General features: G+C 39.9%; 1 protein-coding gene across 2 annotated transcripts in view; it reads right to left on the bottom strand.

Moving 5' to 3' along the window:
* Positions 1-959: 959 nt before the first annotated feature.
* The window catches only part of LOC109937751 (protocadherin-17), a 234,516-nt gene continuing 213,788 nt past the window's right edge, over positions 960-21,687 (bottom strand). For both annotated transcript variants that reach the window (XM_048598489.1, XM_048598488.1), the window contains exon 4: positions 960-3,730. In XM_048598489.1, coding sequence (XP_048454446.1) covers positions 3,039-3,730 — 692 coding nt within the window. In that variant the 3' untranslated portion in view covers positions 960-3,038. The remainder of the gene's footprint in view (positions 3,731-21,687) is intronic.

The following is a 21,687-nucleotide window of genomic DNA, read 5'->3' as shown; positions in this document are numbered from 1 at the left end:
AAGTTAAACATAAAACTGAGTTTATAGCATAAATCTTTGTAAACTACATTGCTAACTAATGCTGATTGCTCAGTTTAATTTTTTTAGGTGAGCAGTAAAATTATTTTTTGTTTCAAAATGTGAAATCTTGTGATGTTATTCTGTCAAATAATTGCTGGATCTCAAATTTCTTCTGCAAATGTTAACGGTCCCTGATATGACCATAACTACATTTGCATTGAAATCCTTCTATATATTGTTGGTCCCTTGTTAGCCTTTTCCTGAAAGATGCACAAGTTTGTTAATTAATTATAAAGCTAAATTTATGATGTTACCAATTCAACAGTACATCTGCTAAACAATGCCAAGTTACCATTAGACATTCAACGAGTCATAGTCTGGCAGTTGATCAGTTATTTAAGTTAACATATCTTCAAAGACATGATTTATTCATTTCTTTTGCTCTTCAAAGCTTGGAAAACTAATAGTTTGGTTCTATTGACTGAAGTTTCATGCTATTCTGTTGTCATAATGACACCAGCAAACGTAAACAGTTGATCCTCATGATCCGTAACACAATCAATTATATTCTTCATTTCTTGTGAGATGTGAGTTTATTCACCACTTTATATTGTACACAGAACTCCTAGTTGTCATCAATATACATGATGGGCTCAGTAAGTATGGAATTTAATTTTTTTCAAGTAGGCATTTAAACTTAGTTTTCATCAAAGGCAGTGGTATCATTATGATATCAAATCACAATGCCAGCAGTTTTCTTCAGCTCAGACACTCTTGCAGTAAGAATATATTTTTGCCAAACTGCTAAACAAGGAATTCAATTTGTTGGCAGCCAGATTACTGGTTTTGACAGTTACAATACCTTGCATTACTCATTGGAGCCACACATCTGCAATCACAGAGAGGTGTCCTTTGGTAGAGGCACCCGTGGGTTTAATGAATGCAAAAGCATGTATTGGTGATGTTAGTAATTTCTTTAATTCGTTGTCCTCATTTTCCAGATAGATCACATTAAAACACAGCCATTTAACAATAGCAGTTGAGTTATTCCATAAAACATATGCTGTTCTCACCAGTTGCCCAGTGTAGCTCTGAGCCCTATGGGGTGACAGGGACTGATAAATGTTGAGCATTGGCTGAAGGACCAAGGGGGGATGGGAAAGTCAGGACCTCAATCAGGACTCATTCAATTACATTTCAAGTCAACAAACCTTGATAGCAAAAATCCCTCCTGAATACTGCTCTGATTAATGTTGCTTGATGCCAAAATAATGTCATTAGACAATAATGAGTGGGTGTATATTACGTTGGCTATCAGCACTAGCTGTTGACCTTGGTGACTTCTACTTAAATGAGAAAACAAATATCCTGAAAGTACAGCTTAATGACGCTGTGCAAATACCTCATTGCTATTCAGCATTACTTCTTTTGTTTTGTTGTTAATTAAAATGTTGAGGTTATGTTGTTATTATGTTGATGTGGACTTAATGAAAAACACTTTACAGAAAATGGACAGTACTGTTACTTAATAACGAAGAGGCAGCAAAGTGACTAAATAGCATCACAATTGAGTTTTCAGCTCAAGTTGGTTTTCTTAATTTTCAAATCTATACAAGCAATTATGAAACTAAGGTGTTGTTACTCTTTAGCTATCAAGCTGAGTTAACCTGACATTGGTCAATTCTACATAAACTGCAGCGCACACAAAAACAAAACTCAACAATATAGAATCATTTCAAAATATGGAGACAATTCCAAGATATTTCTGACAAATACACAATTCTAATTCAGTCACCATACTTTGAATGGTTGATATACTTGAAGGATTACTTTGAAGCATACAATATTGGCTTGTTAAACAGAATCTGCTTGTGTACACTGCTTCCCACGTTCCAAAGGGAAAAAGGAGAAAATTGTGAAATTAAACTCATAGAGTTCGACAGCTACTAAGGCAACATTTGCCAAATACAATATAAGCCCAAATATTTTGCAACACAACTATATATTAATTTAATAAAATACACAATATAGCTCTTAGTACAACTAACAAGTTTGGCTCATATGCACTGATATTGCAATAAATCAATTAAAAAGCTAGATTCAGTGTAAACACTCGATGATTCTTACATTTGCACATCAATATGTTTTGCTTTGCTAGTACTTAATAGGTATTCCCCTTAACGAGTCATTTTAGTGTCCATCTACAAATATGGAACAGTACTTCTTCATCTGGGACACAATATATTTTACCATTGGACAATAATATGGTGACAACATTTTGATGACTAAAATGGAGAGGAGGAATTTAAACAACTGGACACTAAAATGTCACTCTTTGGTAGGACAGCTTAGAGAATAACCAGAATAACCATTTTGTAGTTCTTTTGTATTAGTTTTGAGAACATGGGGCAAATGTTGTGTTTGTAGAACACATTTTGGAGAAATTTTTAAAAGTGGTTTTATACAAAATATCAAGATGTGCATCATTGCATAATGATCCAGAGTGAAATATTCTATGTGATGACAATCAATGGTGCAATGATTACTGCAGATAAACCTAATTCATAAGGACACCTACATCAGCTGACAATAACTGTACACTCTGAATTAAAGATTTGCAATGTTTACTGGAAAGCTGATATCTGCTTGTCATCAGTTCTGCCCTGCATTGTTTTCTGTTAAACATTTGTTTTTAATATGCAGAGCTGTATTCACTGGTCAACTTGACAACACCTGCACTTTCTATTTCTTTATCTCAGGGAGGGCACATTTTAAGATTGTCAATTCAGCGAATGAAACATAGCAAATTTTCACAACTATTCTGGTGAAAATGCAAGTATTTTCTATTTCCTTAGACACAAAAAAAGAAACGTGCACAAATGGACACTTTGAATTCTAACTCACAGACATTAACCAGCATCATCTTTCCTTGTATTCTGCAATTGGTGCTTCATCACCTGAAAAAAAATGCTGTCTCGATACTTCTGAGTGATTCTTCCTTTAGAAGAAAGGTAGTCAACTGTCACAAATAATAGTGTTCACTTTCTCACAGTTGAAGGGTCACTCCCTCGACAATCTTGTAAAAGCTTGTCAATTTCTCGAACCACTTGCTCGGCGTCAACACCTTCTCGAGCGGGGTCCCGGCTGGTGGGTTCATACTGGTCCAAGACAGTGTCCACTTCATTGAACTCCCGGCCAGCTCTGGAGTGTACATCTGCAAAGACCGTCGCCACCGCTTCAGGTGTTATGAAGTGGCTATCGCGCTGTTTGTCAGGTGATGGGTAGTGGGTATCAGTTGGTAAATATTGGGCGGTTGGTTCTGTTGATGTGTCGGCCATTTTCTGCTTCACCTCAAATGCACCCATAGGTCGTTTACTTGAGCTGTTACTGCCTGCAATTGAAGTCTTGTCTGGACTACTTGCAGCTGATGAGACCTCTTGCAAGAGAGGACTTAGAGCACGCTTTGCTTTTAAATAAGGTTTAACGTTTGCAACAAGAATGGTGTGCTCTCGTTTGTCCTTGCCAAAAGTACAGAAAGTTTTTTTCCCAGCAGGAACCGTGCTTTCTGGAGTTTCAGATTCAACTGTGGCCTCCACTGCCGGTACAAAAAGATTGCGGCGATAATCTGAACATTCAGCTTGGTTGGAGACAGGGAACTGAGGCATCCAACATTTATCTGAATGACCCAAGACACGACATTCATCTGTACAGTTGACACAGTCCTCCTTCTCTGTAGGAAAAACAAACAAAACCTATTATACTTAAGAAAACAAGTTACTTTAGTTAGCAGAACACCCATATTGAAGCATTTTAATTAGCTATTCTAGGTGGTCAAAATCTGAATTTAGGAGCATGGGGACAAGTGTCACCTCAAGCAGTCAGATCCTAAAAGCCAAAATAATTCAGATGTAAATGATTTTAAATAACAGGAGGTGACGTTTTCCTTAATAGTTTAATGTAGCCTCTACAATCAACATATAACTTTGCACGCAACATATATCTTGGCTGAGTAATGGTCAGTTTAAATGCCATGTTATGAATACAACTATATAAATGCATTAAAAGTATGCTCAAATGTGTGAATATATATGAACATAACTCCCAGAATAACATTATTTTACAATATTCTTTCTGTTGTTAAAAATGCTGAGACATTGCAAGTTCTGAAATGCACTGGAGACCACAGGCTGATTATCGTATTTTTTAGCTAAGTGTTAGTTTCGCTGAGTTTCATGACGGTGTCTCTCTGCGAGAACTAGAGAGTTTTCAGGTTGTATCTGACCAAACTCATCTCATTAACTGTCTACTCTGTCACACTGGTACACCTCTTATCTGCTTCTAACTTCATGCTGCCACTCAACTTATCCCACTGCCAGGATATCCCCAATGAACCAATGTCACTGGTGCCAGCCCCTGGACAAAACACTGCTTGCCTGGAGTTGCAGTGCACGGTACCAAATATTTGCTCCAGTCTAGGCAAAAGAAAGGGAACGTTGGTGCACTTTGGGGACAGGTACCTACAGATTCAGGTGGACAGGGTAGTACAGAGGCAGAGGCTGGTCCCCAGGAGCAGCAAAGAAGGCGAACATACTATGCAAGACTGGCCTACGGTTGTCACCCAGTCAGTGTGATCTCAGCCTGCTGGAGGAATGCACCGAAATGTAGAAAGAAAATCAATTACTCCCCTTCCTTCAACAGCGTAAGTGTCACCATCTTCTCTGATACCCGTTTCTCACGCTATCTTTGCTCCTGTATCCACCTCCCAGCAAAGCTATTGCTCTATCCCTGTCATGACTGTCTGCAACATCTTACTGATATTCACTCCAACACACCACCGCCTTCTGCCCCAGACACTACTAATCCTGCATACTCTCTGCGCTGCCTACTCACTTCGGCAGGACCCCTATCTACCTGCACCAAAAACTAACAGTGTGCCACCTATACTCATTGCCTTAATACCTGCCTCTTTCTCTCATTCCAGGACCAATATCTGACTGCTCACTCGTTATGAGGAGAGGATCCTGACTCTGATCCATGAACGGTTGAGAGACGGAGTCCAAGCCCTTGAACTGCTGGCTGCCTTTGACTTACTGTGCTTGACTTCCTGACCAAAGGCTACCTCCCTTTAGTTGAAGGTTGACAACCACGACAAGCTTCCTGGCTTTATGTCTGCGTTAAATTGCAAGGCAATGGCACTGTGAGTCAGGATCCTGGCTGAAGACTGAACTACAAAAGGCAAGGCAATGCATAAAAAGGCAAGGCAATGCAAGGCAGGGATATTGTGAGCATCCAGATAGGCTCAAAGTGAGTAAGCATTAAGAGACCATGCAAACAGCTCACAGATTCGGCCTGGTTCAGACCACAAGCTGGATGCAGGTCCGTTAGCACAAAGTGTCCTTGCTGCAACATTACATTGATAGTTGCTGGTGCTGTCTGAGGTACAGCACTGAAGAGCAGAAATGCCCTGCAAGTGCATTGGAGATGTGCTTTGAAGTTTCTTAGAGAGTGGCACATGTCAGATGCAAATGCCGGTGCCCATGGAGTTGTACCCTGATCATGCCTGGTGTTCAGAAAGGAGGGCCCTTGAAACGAGTGAGGTGCTGATGTCACCAGATACCTACTTTAACTTCCATGTTGAGAATTCTGGGTGTCCAGTTTGCTCATGGCAGGTATAATGATGAAGTGAGATGTGAGGTTAATAAGGAGGTGAACAAGGAAGTGAACAAGCAATTATCCCCCTGCCTAATGAGAATCTTGCCTCAATGCCTGGGATTTAGTTCAAAGATACAGCGAGTTGTTCCCGATGCCAAATCAGACCTCGCTGGTTTCTTGTGTGATTCTGTCACATTTCTCACAATAACCCACTTGGTGCAGCCCATACAACCATGTTTTCATTTCACTTACTCATATTAGAAAAAAATAGTACTTTGGTTGCAACCTTACTACGAAGAAGTTGTTGCTTAAAATCTTCCCTACACTTTGCCTAGCTGAATAATAACAGCTAGATTTTATCATCATTATTATAAATATATAACTTTTTTTTTCAAATTGTAAAAGAACATGCAAGGAGATTTTTAGAGAAATAAAAGGAAAACTGGCATTCATACAGTGTTTTTCACATCCACCAGATATCTGAGGACACACTTACATTATGGGGAAGGAAATTCAGCAGCTAATTAGTGGACAGGAATCTACGAACAGCTATGTGGCAATGACCAGATAATGCTTTATGTGATTTTGGCTGAAGAATAATACACATTGGCCGGGACAACAACTTTTCTCTGGAACAAAAACAAAGTTGCTGGAAAAGCTCAGCAGGTCTAAGCAGCATCCGTGAAGGAAAAAACAAGAGTTAACGTTTCAGGTCTGGTGACCCTTCCTCAGAACTGTGAACGTTAACTCTTTTTTTTCTTAACAGATGCTGCCAGACCTGCTGAGCTTTTCCAGCAACTTTGTTTTTGTTCTTGATTTACAGCATCCGCAGTTCTTTCGGTTTTTACTTTTCTCTGGAATACGGGTCCTTTAAATTCACCTAAGAAGGGTGTTGGCGCCTCAGTGTCCAAAAGACAGCACCTCTCACTCAGCACTCCTTCAGGACTTACCCTAAAGTGTCAGCCTTAATTTTGGGCTCAAACCCTGCAATGAGAATTGAATCCAAAAACTATTTTATCACTTTATTTTTAATGGGATGACCAACATTTGTTGTCCATCCCTAAGTGTGCTTGAAATGAATGCCTTATCATATAATTTCAGAAGGCAGTTGCTAGTCAATCACATTGCTGTTGGTGTGGAGTCACATGTAGGTCAGAACATGTAAGGACAGCAGATTTCCTTTAATAAAGGACATTTGTGAACTCGATGTGTTTTTACACAGTCACAATTAATACTTTATACTCAATATTTATTTACTGAATTGAAATTTCACCAGCTGGTGAGGTGGAATTTGAATACTTGTTCAAAATGCTCTAAACCAAAATTGAATTTTCATAAGAATTCATTTTCAATTATTTAACACATGACATTACACTGGGAAATTGTGAAGTGTTTTGCAGCCAATTGAAGACTTTTTGAATTTTAGTTACTATAGCAGAGAATCATAGCAACCATTTTCACATATGAAGGTTCACAAACAGTAAGCGAATAAAAGGAGCAGATGATCCGTTTTACTATATATTAAATATCCAGAGGAGAAATCTTTCGCAGGTTGCTAAGTGTAACATTCATATCTCCACTATCTTTGGCAAAGTGCATTCTTTCCTTTGTTTAGTGGAAGTTTTGACATTGTCTATGTTGCTGTTGAAATGAATTGGGGAATACTGCTCTTCAGGATTATTTAGAACCACTGAGAAGGGCTGGTGGCTGTGTTGGCAGCTCAAACACAGACACAGATGCCACCATATTTGTGGCCCTGAGTGGGCTGAATTGAACATTGGAGATCTTGCTGAACAACTCCCTCAAACTACCAATGTTCCTCCCACTGCCATCACCTGCACGGAGTAGAAAATAAGCTGGACTGGAAACTACGATGGGTCAACTCCACTCTGGCAGCCATCTCAGACTTGCAGAACAGTGTTATTAAATCAGGATTGAAAACAAAAAACAGTGTAAAAGACAAAACAGGTCTCGCAGCATCTGTTGAGAGAGAAGCAGAGTTCACCTTACAAGCTGAACAACTCTTCTTCAGAACTGAATTGGCAAATTTAGCAAGTACTCAATTAGTGCAACAGCTTTCATGTATATCATGCCTTTGATAAAGCAAAACATTTCAAAAGCACTTTCCAAGCAGACTACTGTTCAAAATTTTACAGAGCAAGCGGAGATATTAAGTTCAATGATTAAAGGTTTGCTACAAGAGGTGGATCATCAGGAACATCTCAAAGGACCAAAATGTGCATCAACTGTGAACAAATTTATGACTCAGTGTTATCCACTCTCATACAAACATCTGAAACAGTGGCTGGAGTAGACCATTCTGTCCCTCTGCTCCCATTCTGCTCCCTCAATCAATAAGATCATGGCTGATTTGACTGTAACTTCAAATCCATATATTTGCCTTTCCCTAATCACCTTTCAAGTTCTTGTCTCGATCTATCTCTACCTGAAAAATATTCAAGAACTCTACATCCATCACCTTTTCAGGGCAAAATTTTCAAAGACTCACAAGACTCTGATAGAAGGAATTTTTCTTAACCTCTGCTTTAAATGGGTGAGCGCAGATTTTTAAACTGTGAACTCTAGTTCTAGGTTCACCCATCAGAAGAAACCTCCTCTCTACATCTACCGTGTCAAGACCAATGTTTCCTCTATGCTACATGGCTGTGCTTTGTGAGTTAGTGCTTGCCAAATTGGTGTACTGAGAAAGTCACTTCCAGTTTCTCAGTTGCTACTGTGCAAGGACCTCAGAGAAATTGGAGGGAAATGTTGGTTATGACTCTCAGAGGTTTTATTTATGTTTCAATCAAATCACCATGACTCTTCCAGCCTCTAGCATATACAAGCCTAGCTTGTCCAGCCTTTCCTCATATAACAACTCTCCCCATTGCAGGTACTAGTCTTGCACATTGGTGAGTCCAAATGCAGACCGGATGACTGCTTTGTGGAACATCTTTGCTCCGTCTGTAAAAATGATCATTGCCTTCTGGGTGTTTCCCATTTTCATACTTCATCTTGCTCTCATGCTGACATTCCCGTTCTAGGCTTGCTGCATTGTTCCAGTGAATCCCAATGCAAGAACCTCATTTTCCACTTAGGCACTTTAATTCTTCACACCAAACTGGACAATTCCATATTTTCCAACATCATTCCCATTTCCACATCTTTGCCCACTCCCTTAACTTATTTGCATTTTTTGTAACCTCCCATGTCCTATTCACAACTTATTTTTCTACCTATCTTTGTGTTGTCAGAAAATAGGTATTCATTTCCTCTTTCCCTTCATCAAAGTTATTTACTTAAACCATAAATTGTTGATAGCCTATCCACATGGCACCTGTGTTTCTCCCCCACCCCCATTTCCATTTCCTGCTTTATCACTGCTTCTGGAATGTGAATTTTGTCCTCTATAGTGAAGATTGATGCAAAATACCTGTTCAGTTCCTCTACTATTTCCTTATTTTCCTAAATTAATTATCCAACTTTCATAGGAGCTCCAATTGTTAAATCTTTGCTTTAACTATTTATAGACCATCTTGCTATATGTTTTTATATTTACGCCTAGTTTTCTCTGACGCTCTAATTTATCCCCCGTCATTTATTTCTTGGTCATTCTTTTATATTTTATCCAATCTTCTGATCTGCCCTCTGTCCATGCTGAATCATGTGGTTTTTTTCTTTCAGTTTGTTATTATCTTTATCATATCTTGTTCACCAGGGATGGTGGGTCTACCCCTTGGAACTTATTCGCTGGAAAATATCATTTCTGTATATTCTGAATTATCCCCTAAAGTGTCTGCCACTGCATCTCTATTGACCGCTCCTTTAACCTAACTTACCAAATCACTTTAGCCAGCTCAACTTTCATGTTTCTATAACTGCCCCATTTAAATAAAAAATAGTCATGGACACATTCCACTCTCTCTCAAGCCGTCTGTAAAATTCAATCATTTTATAGTCATTGCTATCTAAAGGCGATCACACTATGAGATCATTAATTAATCCTATCTCAATATCAGCTCTAGTATTCCCACTCTCTGGTCAGCTCCAGAACATGGAGTCTCATTAAACTATCCTGACAACATTCTTTTTTCTCAACAACTCATCATCTAGGCTGTGACCACTTGCTTTCTTCAGTTGATATGTAGATTAAAATCTCACATGATTATTGCGATGCCTTTCTGACAAGATCACATTATTTCTTACTTTATGTACCATATCCTACTGTGTGGTTACTATTAGGGCGCCCGTTCACCAATCCTACAAGTAAGTTTTGCCTAATAATTTCTCATTTTCATCCATTCTACATTTGTTTTCCTGAATTTTAATCAGCCCCCCTGTATTGTACTAATATCATCACTAACTAACAGAACCACCCTTCCTACTTCATGCCATTCCTCAACGTCCTGTACCCTTCAAGATTCGGGTCCCAATCCAGGTCAGCCTGCAGCCATCTCTCTGTAATAGCTACTCAATAGTACTTATTGATTTCTATGTGTACTCTCAGTTCACCCATTTTGTTTCAAATTTTATATGATTTTAGATACAGAGCCTTTAGTTTCATCCTTTTACTTTTTTTAAAATTGTAGTCTTATCTTTTGGTTGACTCTTAGATTCATATTCTCTATTCGTTCCTGTCACAATGTGTTTATCATATCTTATCTCTCTTACGAGCCTTAACTCTACTGTCTGATTTACTACATCTGTCCAAATTTGATCTCTGCCCCATTATTTACTTAGAATCCTCTCTACTTGCCTCAGTTTACAGTTATCGAGAATACCGTCTCCAAAACCGTGCAAATGCAGGCTATTCCATCAGTACAGTACCTCATTGCCCAATACTGGTGCCAGTACCCCATGGACTGGAACCCACTTTTTTCACACCAGTCTTTGAGCCATACATTTATGTCTCTTACATGATTTTTACTATACCAATTTGCATGTGGCTCAGATAGTAATGCAGAAATTACCTCCTTTGAGGTTTCATTTCTTAATTTGGCACCTAGCTCCTTACATTGACTATGCAGAAACTCATTCCTTGTTCTGCTTATATTGTTGGTAGCTAGATGAACTGCAATTCATTGAAAATTCCTCTCCAGCCCTGAGCAGATGGCCTGAATACAGACACTAGGTAGGCAACACAGCTATCTGGATCCACACTCTTTGCTTCAGAGAACGATGTCAATCTTCCTCATTACACTGTTTCCTAATACCACTACAGTTCTTTTTACTCTTTTCTCTTGAGTGCATTCCTTTACATGGTGCTATGGTCAGCTCATTCCCTGCGGTCCGCACTCACAATCAGACAAGCTGGAAGAACCTCAAACCTGTTGGACCACTGCAAAGGCTGAAGTTCCTGCACTGCTGCTTTCTGTGCTCCCTTACCTGCCTCATTTGTAGTCACATTCTCCTGGACCCTGAACATTGACTAAATCAAAGACCCTACCAAAAAGATGTGACTGCCTCCTTGTGCAAAAAATCCAGGTAACATATCTCCTCCCTGAACAATTAGCTGTGGTTTAGCCTCCAGCTCACAGTCTGAGCTGAAGTTGCTTGAACTTCAAACAGTTGCCACACGTGTTTACTTTGGACGATCTGGTATCTAGTAACCTACACATGTTGCAAGTCTGATATATCACCTGATTTGCCATCCTTAATGTATTCTAAGGAACTATTTAATTATTGAATTCAACGTTACAACTAGTTATGTTTACAACTAGTTCTGAGGAAGGGTCACTGGACCCGAAACGTTAACTCTGTTTTTTCCTTCACAGATGCTGCCAGGCCTGCTGGGCTTTTCCAGCAGCTTTGTTTTTGTTCCTGATTTATTGCATCTGTAGTTCTTTCGGTTTTTATCATGTTTTTAATGCAGTCTTAACCTCACTGCCAAGCTATATTGAACCCTAAGAATAGAATGAAGCTTAATCAATTATCTGATACTCATCAATTAACCAGCTTCTTCTCCTGTAGCAAACTAAAAATCAATTCCTGGAGATTGAAAATGTTTAGGCAAAAGCAAGTGCAACAGAACAACCTTCTCCCTCCCTCCACCCACCCAAACTCCCTGAATCACGTAATTCTATTAGTTTAAGTTATACTAAGTTGGCTAGTCTTTTATGCTCCTAACACAAAAGACTAACTTACTAACTGTATGAGAAAGTGTTAGCTGGTTCTTAATTAAGCTGTTCTTTCACTAGAACACTTGGGGAAAAGAAAGCCATGTACGGCTGGCAATTACAGAACTTAAACTGTTGATTTTAGTTTAATGCCAAATACAAACTAAATTAGCTTTGCTCAAAATAAAAATATAGATTTTTTTGCCCAATGACTGCACACACTCAGTCCACTCAGTCTGAACTCTGTTGGCTATGTTTCAGATCCAACTCAAGAGACTGTAGTGCTAAGTGAGTGCTGCACAGTCAGAGATGTCTCCTTTGGAATGGAATTTTAAAATGATTTATGAAAGAACCAACTGCACAATATGAAGTGCAGAGACATCTTCCCACTGTTCACTGCATATATATTCTTATATATATATCAATCAATCAGATTACCTGGTTTGTGGAATTTGATATTTGGAACTTGGCTGGTGCTTTCTACATTAAAACGGTTAATAAATTTCAAATTTATTTCACTGGTTGCAAAGTGCTTTGGGATCTCCTCAGGTCATGAAAGAAGCTATGTAAATACACCTCCTTTCTTTTCATAAATCTTAACATTAATTTGTCTGTTTTAATTTATAAAAATAACATTAATGACAGCAGGGATTGTGTTGTGTAGGATGTAGCCTCTCCTGTGCACTTTTGTTCAGCTTAGATTTTTTGTAAGTCTTATTTAATTTGCCAAGTGGTGATGCTGAGCAGAGGCCAGATGCTACGCCACTGGAAGGCAAGTAAAAATCTGGGACTGATTTATGCCAGGTTGTTTGTGACAAGCATTTGGAAATACTTAGCTAGAAAGTGTGGAGGTCTCCTGCTTACTAATCAGTGAAGGAACAGTAGCAGGTGCAGGGTTAGAAAATGAAAGGTAAGGTTACAATAAAAGAAAGGTTACAATAATGGCCTTAAATAGAAATAAGCAACAGAATGTACAAAAATTATAAAACAATTTATTCACTGTTTTCTTCTGATAAGTACGCTGTACAACTGGCTGTTGAGACTCGCATCATTTAAACAGCCAATTTCCTTTTCTCACAGACCTATGACATGGTCTCACTTAACTTCACCTTTTAATGACAGAAACAAGTACCTCTGGTACTTAATGAAAGGCATCTGTTTACACACAGATGCCTAATATCCACGGGTGATAAGTGAGACTCATCATCTCAGCTGAAGTAACTATATATAAGTGCACTGTCTCCCTCATTAATGTTTTGAAATCTCTGCCGCCTCTTAGTTTGTATCTCCATTATACCCCAAAAATAAGGAAAGGATTTTAAGTTAGATTTTAAGGTTTTTCACATTTAATGGAAACATCAGAAAATTCCATAGCAGATGCTCAACCCAGCACTACATCTTGATGCAGCCTCCTGGTGTCTAATGCTCCAAGGTGAGATTGAGAATCCATTGAACACATCGCTCAATTTTAATGCTTTAAAAGTAAAGACAATTTAATTTGAAGTTTCCTACTTATTTTTAATTCAATTTTCAGAATTGTGGTTAGGAGCTGAGTGGCTCTGGCACAACCCAAATTGAGAATTAGTGAACAGGTTACTGGTGGGTAAATGCTGCTTGATCTCACTCTGAACGATGCCTTCTTTTTCTGTGCTGACGATTGAGAGCAGACTGACGGCAGCAATGGGGCAGATTGACTCTATTTTTCTTTGCATGGACTGTTGGGTAAATGCCAATGCTGGTAGCTCAATTGGATTTAAATTTTGTTCCTATTTTTCAAACATGTATTTTGGTTTTCAAATTTCAGGTTATTTTATTTCCAAAATTAACTTGCTCATCATGACTACACTTAATGATGAGGCTCCTATCCTACCATCACAGAACAGTAAGTCTTCTGCACTTTGAGTTAAGGACACTCTTACTGGGGACAAATCCCATCCCACCCCTGCCCACCAACCACGGCTCAGCTCTCCATCTAGAGTGGCAAAGTTAGGCTCCGGCTTCCTGATACCTCTTCATGCCAGGGACCTCCACATGCACAAACTGTCAATCCTGATAATTTCAAGGCCCCCATCAATAGTCTGCTGTGAACTTCATGAATTGACTTGGATGACCATATCATCCACTATCAACAGCCAGGGCTCTTGCTCAATCCAAATTCTGGAAGCAGCGTTGGACCCCATGATTTCAGGACACTTGCAAAACTTGTCACGATTTTAGAACAGGGAAACCTTTATCCCATTAAATTATTTACAGCAATGAAGTTTGAACAATACTGGCTAAACAGTAATTCGCAACAGTACAAAGTCTTGATCCCAGAAGTAACAGCATAAAAAAAAACAGAATAATAGATGACAAGAAATCTGGTCTTCAATTCAATCCAGCACTTCCAGTAATGCCACAAGATGCAAGGGTAATGTTTGAGTAGAACCCCAAAACTGGACTTCTGCAACCTTATTGTCATATACCAATCATTATTTCATATACATTTATAGCCCATGTTTCCTTCTGTGTGTGGAATAGATGCCCATTTTTAACAGCTACAGAGTGTCTAAGCTAAATGTAGCAGAGGTGGTGTGTTAAGAGATGACAGGATGAAAAAAAAAGTGCTACATAAACGAAGGCAAATGTCACTGACACTAGATTAATGCCAATATTTCCCGAGCTTGATACTCAAAATTGTTTTACATATGCACACTACAGAAATGGAAGGTAACTGGGCATTTAAAACTCCATTTTTACTGCTTTTCCATTGTGACTTTGTTACTGATACTAAGTAAATAAAATTCAACATTTAAAAAAATACAAGTGAAATTTTAAGGCTGCAAAATTCAATAAAACTCAAAAATAGTTGATTCATGATACATGTTGAAACCTCATCTGTTGCCTCCAGCACAGGCAACCACATAGGCACAAAGCAAGCTGTTAAGTACCTGCATGCCACTCACTAGTGGCCAAGATGAGTTCAAGCTAACCTGTGTAACTTAAAACAATGCTTGCTCTTCTTAAAAGTGTAATGAATTTTCAGCTGGTGTGGAAGTTATTTAAGCAGTTGGTTTCCCTGAGAAAGAGACAAGAATGGCACAACATGACAGAAAGTGAACTTTTGAGGTTCTCTGCCAAAGCACTTACTGCAAGAGGTGTAGAAGAAGAAAGAGGTTCTTTACTCACAAGAGATTAGAAGGCCACTTGCTGGGCAGTGGGATCAGATAGGGTCAATCACAGCAGTCTAACTTCAAAAGCCTTGATGCAGTGACAGCAGACGTTCAAAAACCTTACAAAACTGGTCAAGGTAGGCAGCTGTTGGCTTCTGTTATCCAGTACCTAACTTCTGGTTTTGCAGCAAAAACAAAAATTGCTGGAGAAACTCAGCAGATCTGTCAGCATGTATGGAGACAGAAAACAGACTTAGTGTTTCAAGTTTAGTGACCCTTCCTCACAACAGTCTTTTCTTGTGAAGGATCACTGGACCAGAAGCATTAACTCTGCTTTCTCTCTACAGATGCTGCCAGATTAGTTGAGTTTCTCCAGCAATTTCTGTTTTTGTTTCAGATTTTCAGCATCTGCAGTTCTTTGCTTTTCTCTGCTTTGGTCGAGTGGCTCAGATGCTGATGGCACGGCAGACTGACAGAGAATAATGACTGCTGCAAGAATATTGACAATGGACCTGCATGATGCTCTGTGAATGGTCATAGCTGCTGGACATTGAGAGAGTGAAAACCATTGTAGTTGAGGTACATATCTGAATTTAGATGGAACACCAACAAACAATATGTACTGTCAGAATGCTCCAATCACTGGGAAAACCAAATGCTTCTCTCAGCAAAGGGTACAAAAGAAAGCCATTCAGCCCAATTTTGAATTAATTCACAGGTTTTCACTTGCTATGCTAGTTTTTACTGCCCCTGCTTAATGGCCTGAAGGAGGTTGTGGTAACCTTCCTTCTTGGCTTCCTGCAGTCCATGGAGTGTAGGGTCAAGCAGAGAGCCATGAGGAAGTGAATTTCCAGACTCTGTACCCAGTGACAGTGAAGGAATGGCAATATAGTTCCAAGTCAGGATGATAACTAGTTCCTGAGGAATACTTGCAGTTTTATGTATTTTCTCGTCAACCTGTTCGGAGATGTTATAACACATCTCTGGAGATGGTGGTGGTGGGGGGACTTGAGCCCAGCCCTCCTCGCTTAGAAGTAGGAACACTACCATTGTGCCACAAGAGCCCCTGCTGCAGTTTTACTCCATGCTGACATGGTTGACTTTTCATCCTGTATTCCATTGGCTCTAGTTTTGCTACGGCATCTTGATGTCACATCAGTGAAATGTTGTTTTGATGTGAAGGAAGCCACGCACCCTTTCCCCTCTTGAGTTCAGCTCATTGATCCAAGGCTGTAATGAGCTGGAGAGAATTCAAACTGAATGTCAGCAGCAGGGCTTTGTTGAGTAGCAGCCATTTAACAGCACTGTTGACAGCACATTCCATCTCTCTGCTGATGCTAGTGAGTATACTGATGGGGCAGTAACACATCAGGTTAGATTTGTCCTGCTTCTTGTGGGCTTGACAAACTTGGGGTATTTGCCACACTGCCTCGGGGATGCCAGTGATGTAGTTCTATTGGAATACATTGGTTAGAGGCACTTTTAGTTCCTGAGATTGATAGTTCATTTGGCGTTTCTGGTTGAAGATGCTTGTAAGTGCTTCAGTCTTGACTTTTGCATGAATGGGCTGGGATTCCTCATCGTTGATGATGGAGATATTTATGAAGCATCCTCCTCCAATGAATTAGTTCATTGCAGTGTGACACCTCACAGCAGTTGTCAGATTGCTCAGTTCTGTCAATCACTTGCTGCTAATTCTGTTTGGCATGAAGTGATCCTGTGTTTTTGCTTCACCAACTTGACACCTCATTTTTAAGGAATTCTTGGTGTTGCTCAAGGCATGCCCTCCTGCACTTTTCATTGAACCAGGGTTGATCCCCTGGCTTGATGGCAGTGATCGAGTAAAGGGTATGTTGGGCTCATGGAGGCACAGTCTCAAGTCACTAGATCTATTTAAAATCTTTCCAATTCAGTGTGATTGTTGTGCCACACAACACAATGGAGGGTATTTTGCAGGTTATCCTGCAAGACCAGATTAGCAGATAATTCCTATAGGTTATGCCCAGCATAGTCAGTAGTGGTGCTACTGAGTCACTCTTCATGAAGGACACTGAAGTCCCTCAACCAGAGTACATTCTGTGCCCTTACCACCCTTACTGCACACTCCAAATGATGATCAAAATGGATAAGAACTGATTCATCAGCTGACCTGAGGTGATAGGTGATAATAAGCAGGACGTTGCCTAGTCCTCATTTGTCCTGATACCTTGAATCTTCATGGGGTTCAGAGTCAATGTTGATGATTCTCATTGCAACTCCCTTTTGACTGTATACTATGGTGCAACCACCTCTGGTAATTCTGTTGTTGGTGGGACAGGATCTGACCAGGGATGTCAGGTGGTGTGTGGGTCATAATCATACTCATACTCATAAAATGATACAGACAATGTCAGACTGATGCTTGACTATTCTGTGGGGCAGGTCTTCCAATTGCAGCCCAAGCCCCCAAACATACAAGGATCCTGCAACATGAAGTGGCTCTGACGTCCATGCACAGTGATTGGTGTTAGCATACTGATGGTGGCATTGATTTCCAGTTCCAGAAGTTGCCTCCAGAGGCCTGCACATTTGGTAAGAAAATGAGAGAATGCTGAAGGCCACTGTCTTTTCTTTTGCTTTGGTGGATAATGAATGGTCAGTCTGGCTCCATTCCTTCCACTGGCCTTTGTAATAGCTTGATACAACTGAGTGGGTTACCAGGACAGTGAAAATTCAACCACATTGCAATGGATCTGAAGTTACTTTTAGGCCAGATCAGGATATTTCCATCTCTGAAGGCCATTAGTGAACTAGATGGGTTTTTACAACAATCTACAATTGTTTCATGGTAAATGTTCAACTAATTTCTAATTTCAGATTTATTAATTGAATTCAAACTTCACCATCTACTAAGGTGGGATTTGAACCATGGGTCTCTGGATTACTCGTCCCAGTGACAATGCCAGTATGCCACCAACCTCCTGCCCTAGAAAAAAAACAAAAGCTGGCACCTGTGATGCTGGCAACATCAGGAAAAGGCCAAGATGTATTACCCACTCAGTATATATGGCCAAACATGCTTGCAAACGCTTCAGCCTTGTCTTTTGCAGAAGACTGCTGTGGCATTCCTTCCACAGTTGTTGTGCCAGCACTTTGAAAGGATTATCCAAACAGTTCCACTCCCCTAATCATTCCCCATAACCTAAAAGTTTCATCCTTTTCAAGTTGCTATCTAAATCCCTTTTGAAGATTTCTACTGAATCTATCTTTCAGGCAATGCGTTATGGATTACAAAATGCTGTATAAAAGAATTCCCATCGTCCCTCTGATTCTTCTGTCAATTATTTTAAATCATTTGTCCTCTCGTTAACTATCCTACTGCAATTATAAACAGTATCTCCTTCTTATTCCATGAAAACCCTCAGAGTTTAGCACCTCTGATAAACATTCTCTTAATCGTCTGTGCTCTTTGGAGAACGATCCCAGCTTCTCTGGCCCCTTCACGTACTTGAAGTCCTTCATTCCTGTTATTATTCTGTGCAATTCTCCTGCAGCTGTGAAATATGTTATTTATCCTTGAATCAAGAGCTGTTATGATAATGGGGTCATAATATATTCTGGCTGATCCCCTAGCAACTGTATGGAGTCTTGCTCTGACTTGCTAATTTCTTCCCGGACTCTCTAGGGGTTGTATCACTTACTTTTTTTTCAGTTTATCAAACCTTCCTGCAAACATCATCTCTGAAATGACAGTCAGTCTCCAGCAATGTTAGCATCTGCTGCACGAGCACAGACTGAGATCTGACGTCCCACTGATCTATAACAAATTGCGTCTCTGAAAATGCTAACATTGTAATAGACCAACTGGTCCTTATTTCATTCACCTTCCTCATTTTAACTAATTTTCTTCTTTCAGTATGAACAGATGTCCTGAAACTGTTGAACAAACGTGCCTGGATACATGCTTTGGCCATCCTACCAAGCAGCACTAAAGGTCAAGTGCAACAGTGTCAATACTCCACCTCCATATCTCTTTTGCAGGTGTCCATGTAGCATAGGTGTGGACATACAGTAGGTCATGGTTCAGTGGCCAAATTCTTGGCTATATGGCAGTCATCCATCCATGAACATAACTGAGCCACCATTGATGATGTTGATTTTAACAATGAGTGAAGGTTGATGGAACTAGTACTATGGAGGGCCTCTGAGCTGGTCACCCTGTCCTCTTAAGAGGTACTGAGGATAAATCAGGCTGCAACAGATTTGAAGATATTAGATAATTGCTGGATGTCAGTGGGGAACTGCAAGAGGTGAAGAGAGGTGAAAGATCATCCAGCCGAGAACAGCATTCAAAGAAAACAGGGGTCAGTAAATTGTGTCACTTCTCAGCCCTCCCACTGCAGCAAATGTGGCAGACACTGCCATTCCAGAGTGGGGCTCCTGAGATGATGCTCATGATGCTATTAGAGAGGTGACCAACTGAACACTGACCATCATCTTACAAGACACAGGCTGCCGCGTAGGTATGCAGACACCAGTTTATCTGTTACAGCATTACAAATCTCTTAAGTTTCTCACAAACTACAACCTAGTAACCATCAAAGAACACAACGTTAATCATATAAATAGGTGAACAAAACATTTGCTGATGATCATTTGTGTGTGTTCTATCTGCTGTTATTAGATGACCTAATCCTTTACAGACAAAATCCCAATTGCACATCATATAAATGATGACAGAGATTTGCTTTATCTTTCTGTTGTTGCACTGCATTTTTCACCTTTGTTTTTCTGAAAATTAGATGAAGTAGAACCAGAAGCAAACCATATTCTACACTTGTGCTTGACAGCTGCAACCTATATTCAGTCCTAATGACTACAAGAAACTGTCATTTTTGCCAACTATGACAACGCTGTTGAAACTGACCTTCAGGGCACAAGTTACAAATTTTAGCCAGAAGTATAGGAATGCTTTTGAATGTGGGTTGAAAGTTTAGTCTGAGGAACACCGTCCTTTTAATGCTCAGCATTTTGGATTAACAGTGACCAGATAAAACTATGGCCTCATACGATGACTATGCGTAGGACATGGGAAAACCACACAATCACCAGTAACTGCTACTTATTCCAACTTCTTTCTGAGCTTCAAGCTCAATGTTCTTTCACATTCTGCTAGCTTTCAGGATGCTATACGAAATAGTTAGGACTTACTCGGTTCAGTTCAAAGTGATCATACGTCTCAGCCTGTTATCTGCCTATAACCTGACACCAAATTTGTAATCTCACTCAAAGGTCAATTATCAAAGATGAAAATTCATTTTGGGCTTTAGGAGGCTGGGAAAGGGACAGTAAAAAAAACAGTAAAGAGAACCCTGCATCTAATCTGGCTCGTGAATGCTTAAAGATGACACACACTGAATGGAAATTAATGTTCACAATGGCTAAAAGAAAGTGTGTAATCTTCACTAGAAAAGGCCTGCTATCAGGCACATAACTCTCCCGTCTGGCCTTCCCTGGGGTCAGAAATCCTGGTTGCTACGAGTTTGGTCAATAAGAGACAGCTCTCTATTGCCTATCATCAACACCATCAGTGTCTCCAGAGGCCTAGGATTAATCAAGGACCCAGGCCATGGATCATTTGGCGTGGCTGCAGGGAAGGGGTTATTGATTTCCTGTGTGTAGTGATGGAGGCAGTCAGAGGAAAGGGCAGTTCAGGGCTGGGACTCATAGGAGGAGCCCCTCTCCCTACGTTCCTGATGACCAATCTCTCAATCAGATACTGAGTGGCTTTGTGTGCAAGACCCTCCCCAACCCCACTCCCAACTCCCCCGCCCATCACTGGGTGGAAAGAAACCATTATGGGCACATTAACTGCCCACTTTAGGGCTTTGAAAGCCACAAGCCTTCAATTCCAAACTCAGTGCTCAGGAGAATTTAAATATTGCTATTGTGAATCAGTAAAGAATAATATAAATAAACTGCAAAAAAACTTTATAGTAATCATTATTGAGGCAAACTGGTTTTGATGGATCCCATAGGCATTTTTAAAAACAAACTGTTATATATAAACATTACATTCACCAGGCACCAAGGTGCCTGAGTTAACATTAAGGTATTAAATACAACAGAGGAACGTGCTGCTTGCAGTGTGTCATGCTTCAAGTGACCCCGAGGTAAGATGGAGTATGAGATCATTATACTCTCAGGACACATGCTATGATACTGTGATAATATCATAAACATGTCTCTTAAAGGTCGACTGACATGATTGACCACGAGATATAACACAGCAAGTGTAAACTCCCTTCTATCATAGCTGAGAATTTCCACTTCTTATAATCATAGGTTCACCAGGAATTTCTTGTGCATTCCTGTCAAAGATAAAATGGTGGAGTAGAAGCAATTCTGACAAAGTTTCAAGCTTCTTTTGACTTATGTTTTGCTCCTTTTCATTCTGAAAGCTATGTTTTCCACCTGCCCTGCACACATGAGACATTATCAGCATGTGAAAGGAAGTGAGCTGGTTACTTTCTTCCAGGCTCTTGCCAAAATTGCTCAACTGATTAGAACCCAGATTCTCTCTCCTAAATAGGAAGCTGCTCCTGTAGATTGGTCATTCCATTGGCAACCCTCCATGCTCTGCGCTTTAATGACAGAACTTTTCTTATTTTGATGTTCATAGTGCAAAAACAAGATTTGCTGAAACACTGAAATGTTTCTGACATGTCTAATTGTATTTATATTTTCGCAGTTCGAACTAGGTGATTTATTTTTTGCTGCAAAGTTGT

This window comes from Rhincodon typus, chromosome 6 (genome assembly GCF_021869965.1).
Source record: "Rhincodon typus isolate 14 chromosome 6, sRhiTyp1.1, whole genome shotgun sequence".
Lineage (NCBI taxonomy): Eukaryota > Metazoa > Chordata > Chondrichthyes > Orectolobiformes > Rhincodontidae > Rhincodon > Rhincodon typus.
The sequence above is the reverse complement of the archived record's forward strand: the minus strand, read 5'-3'. Positions and strand labels throughout refer to the sequence as shown.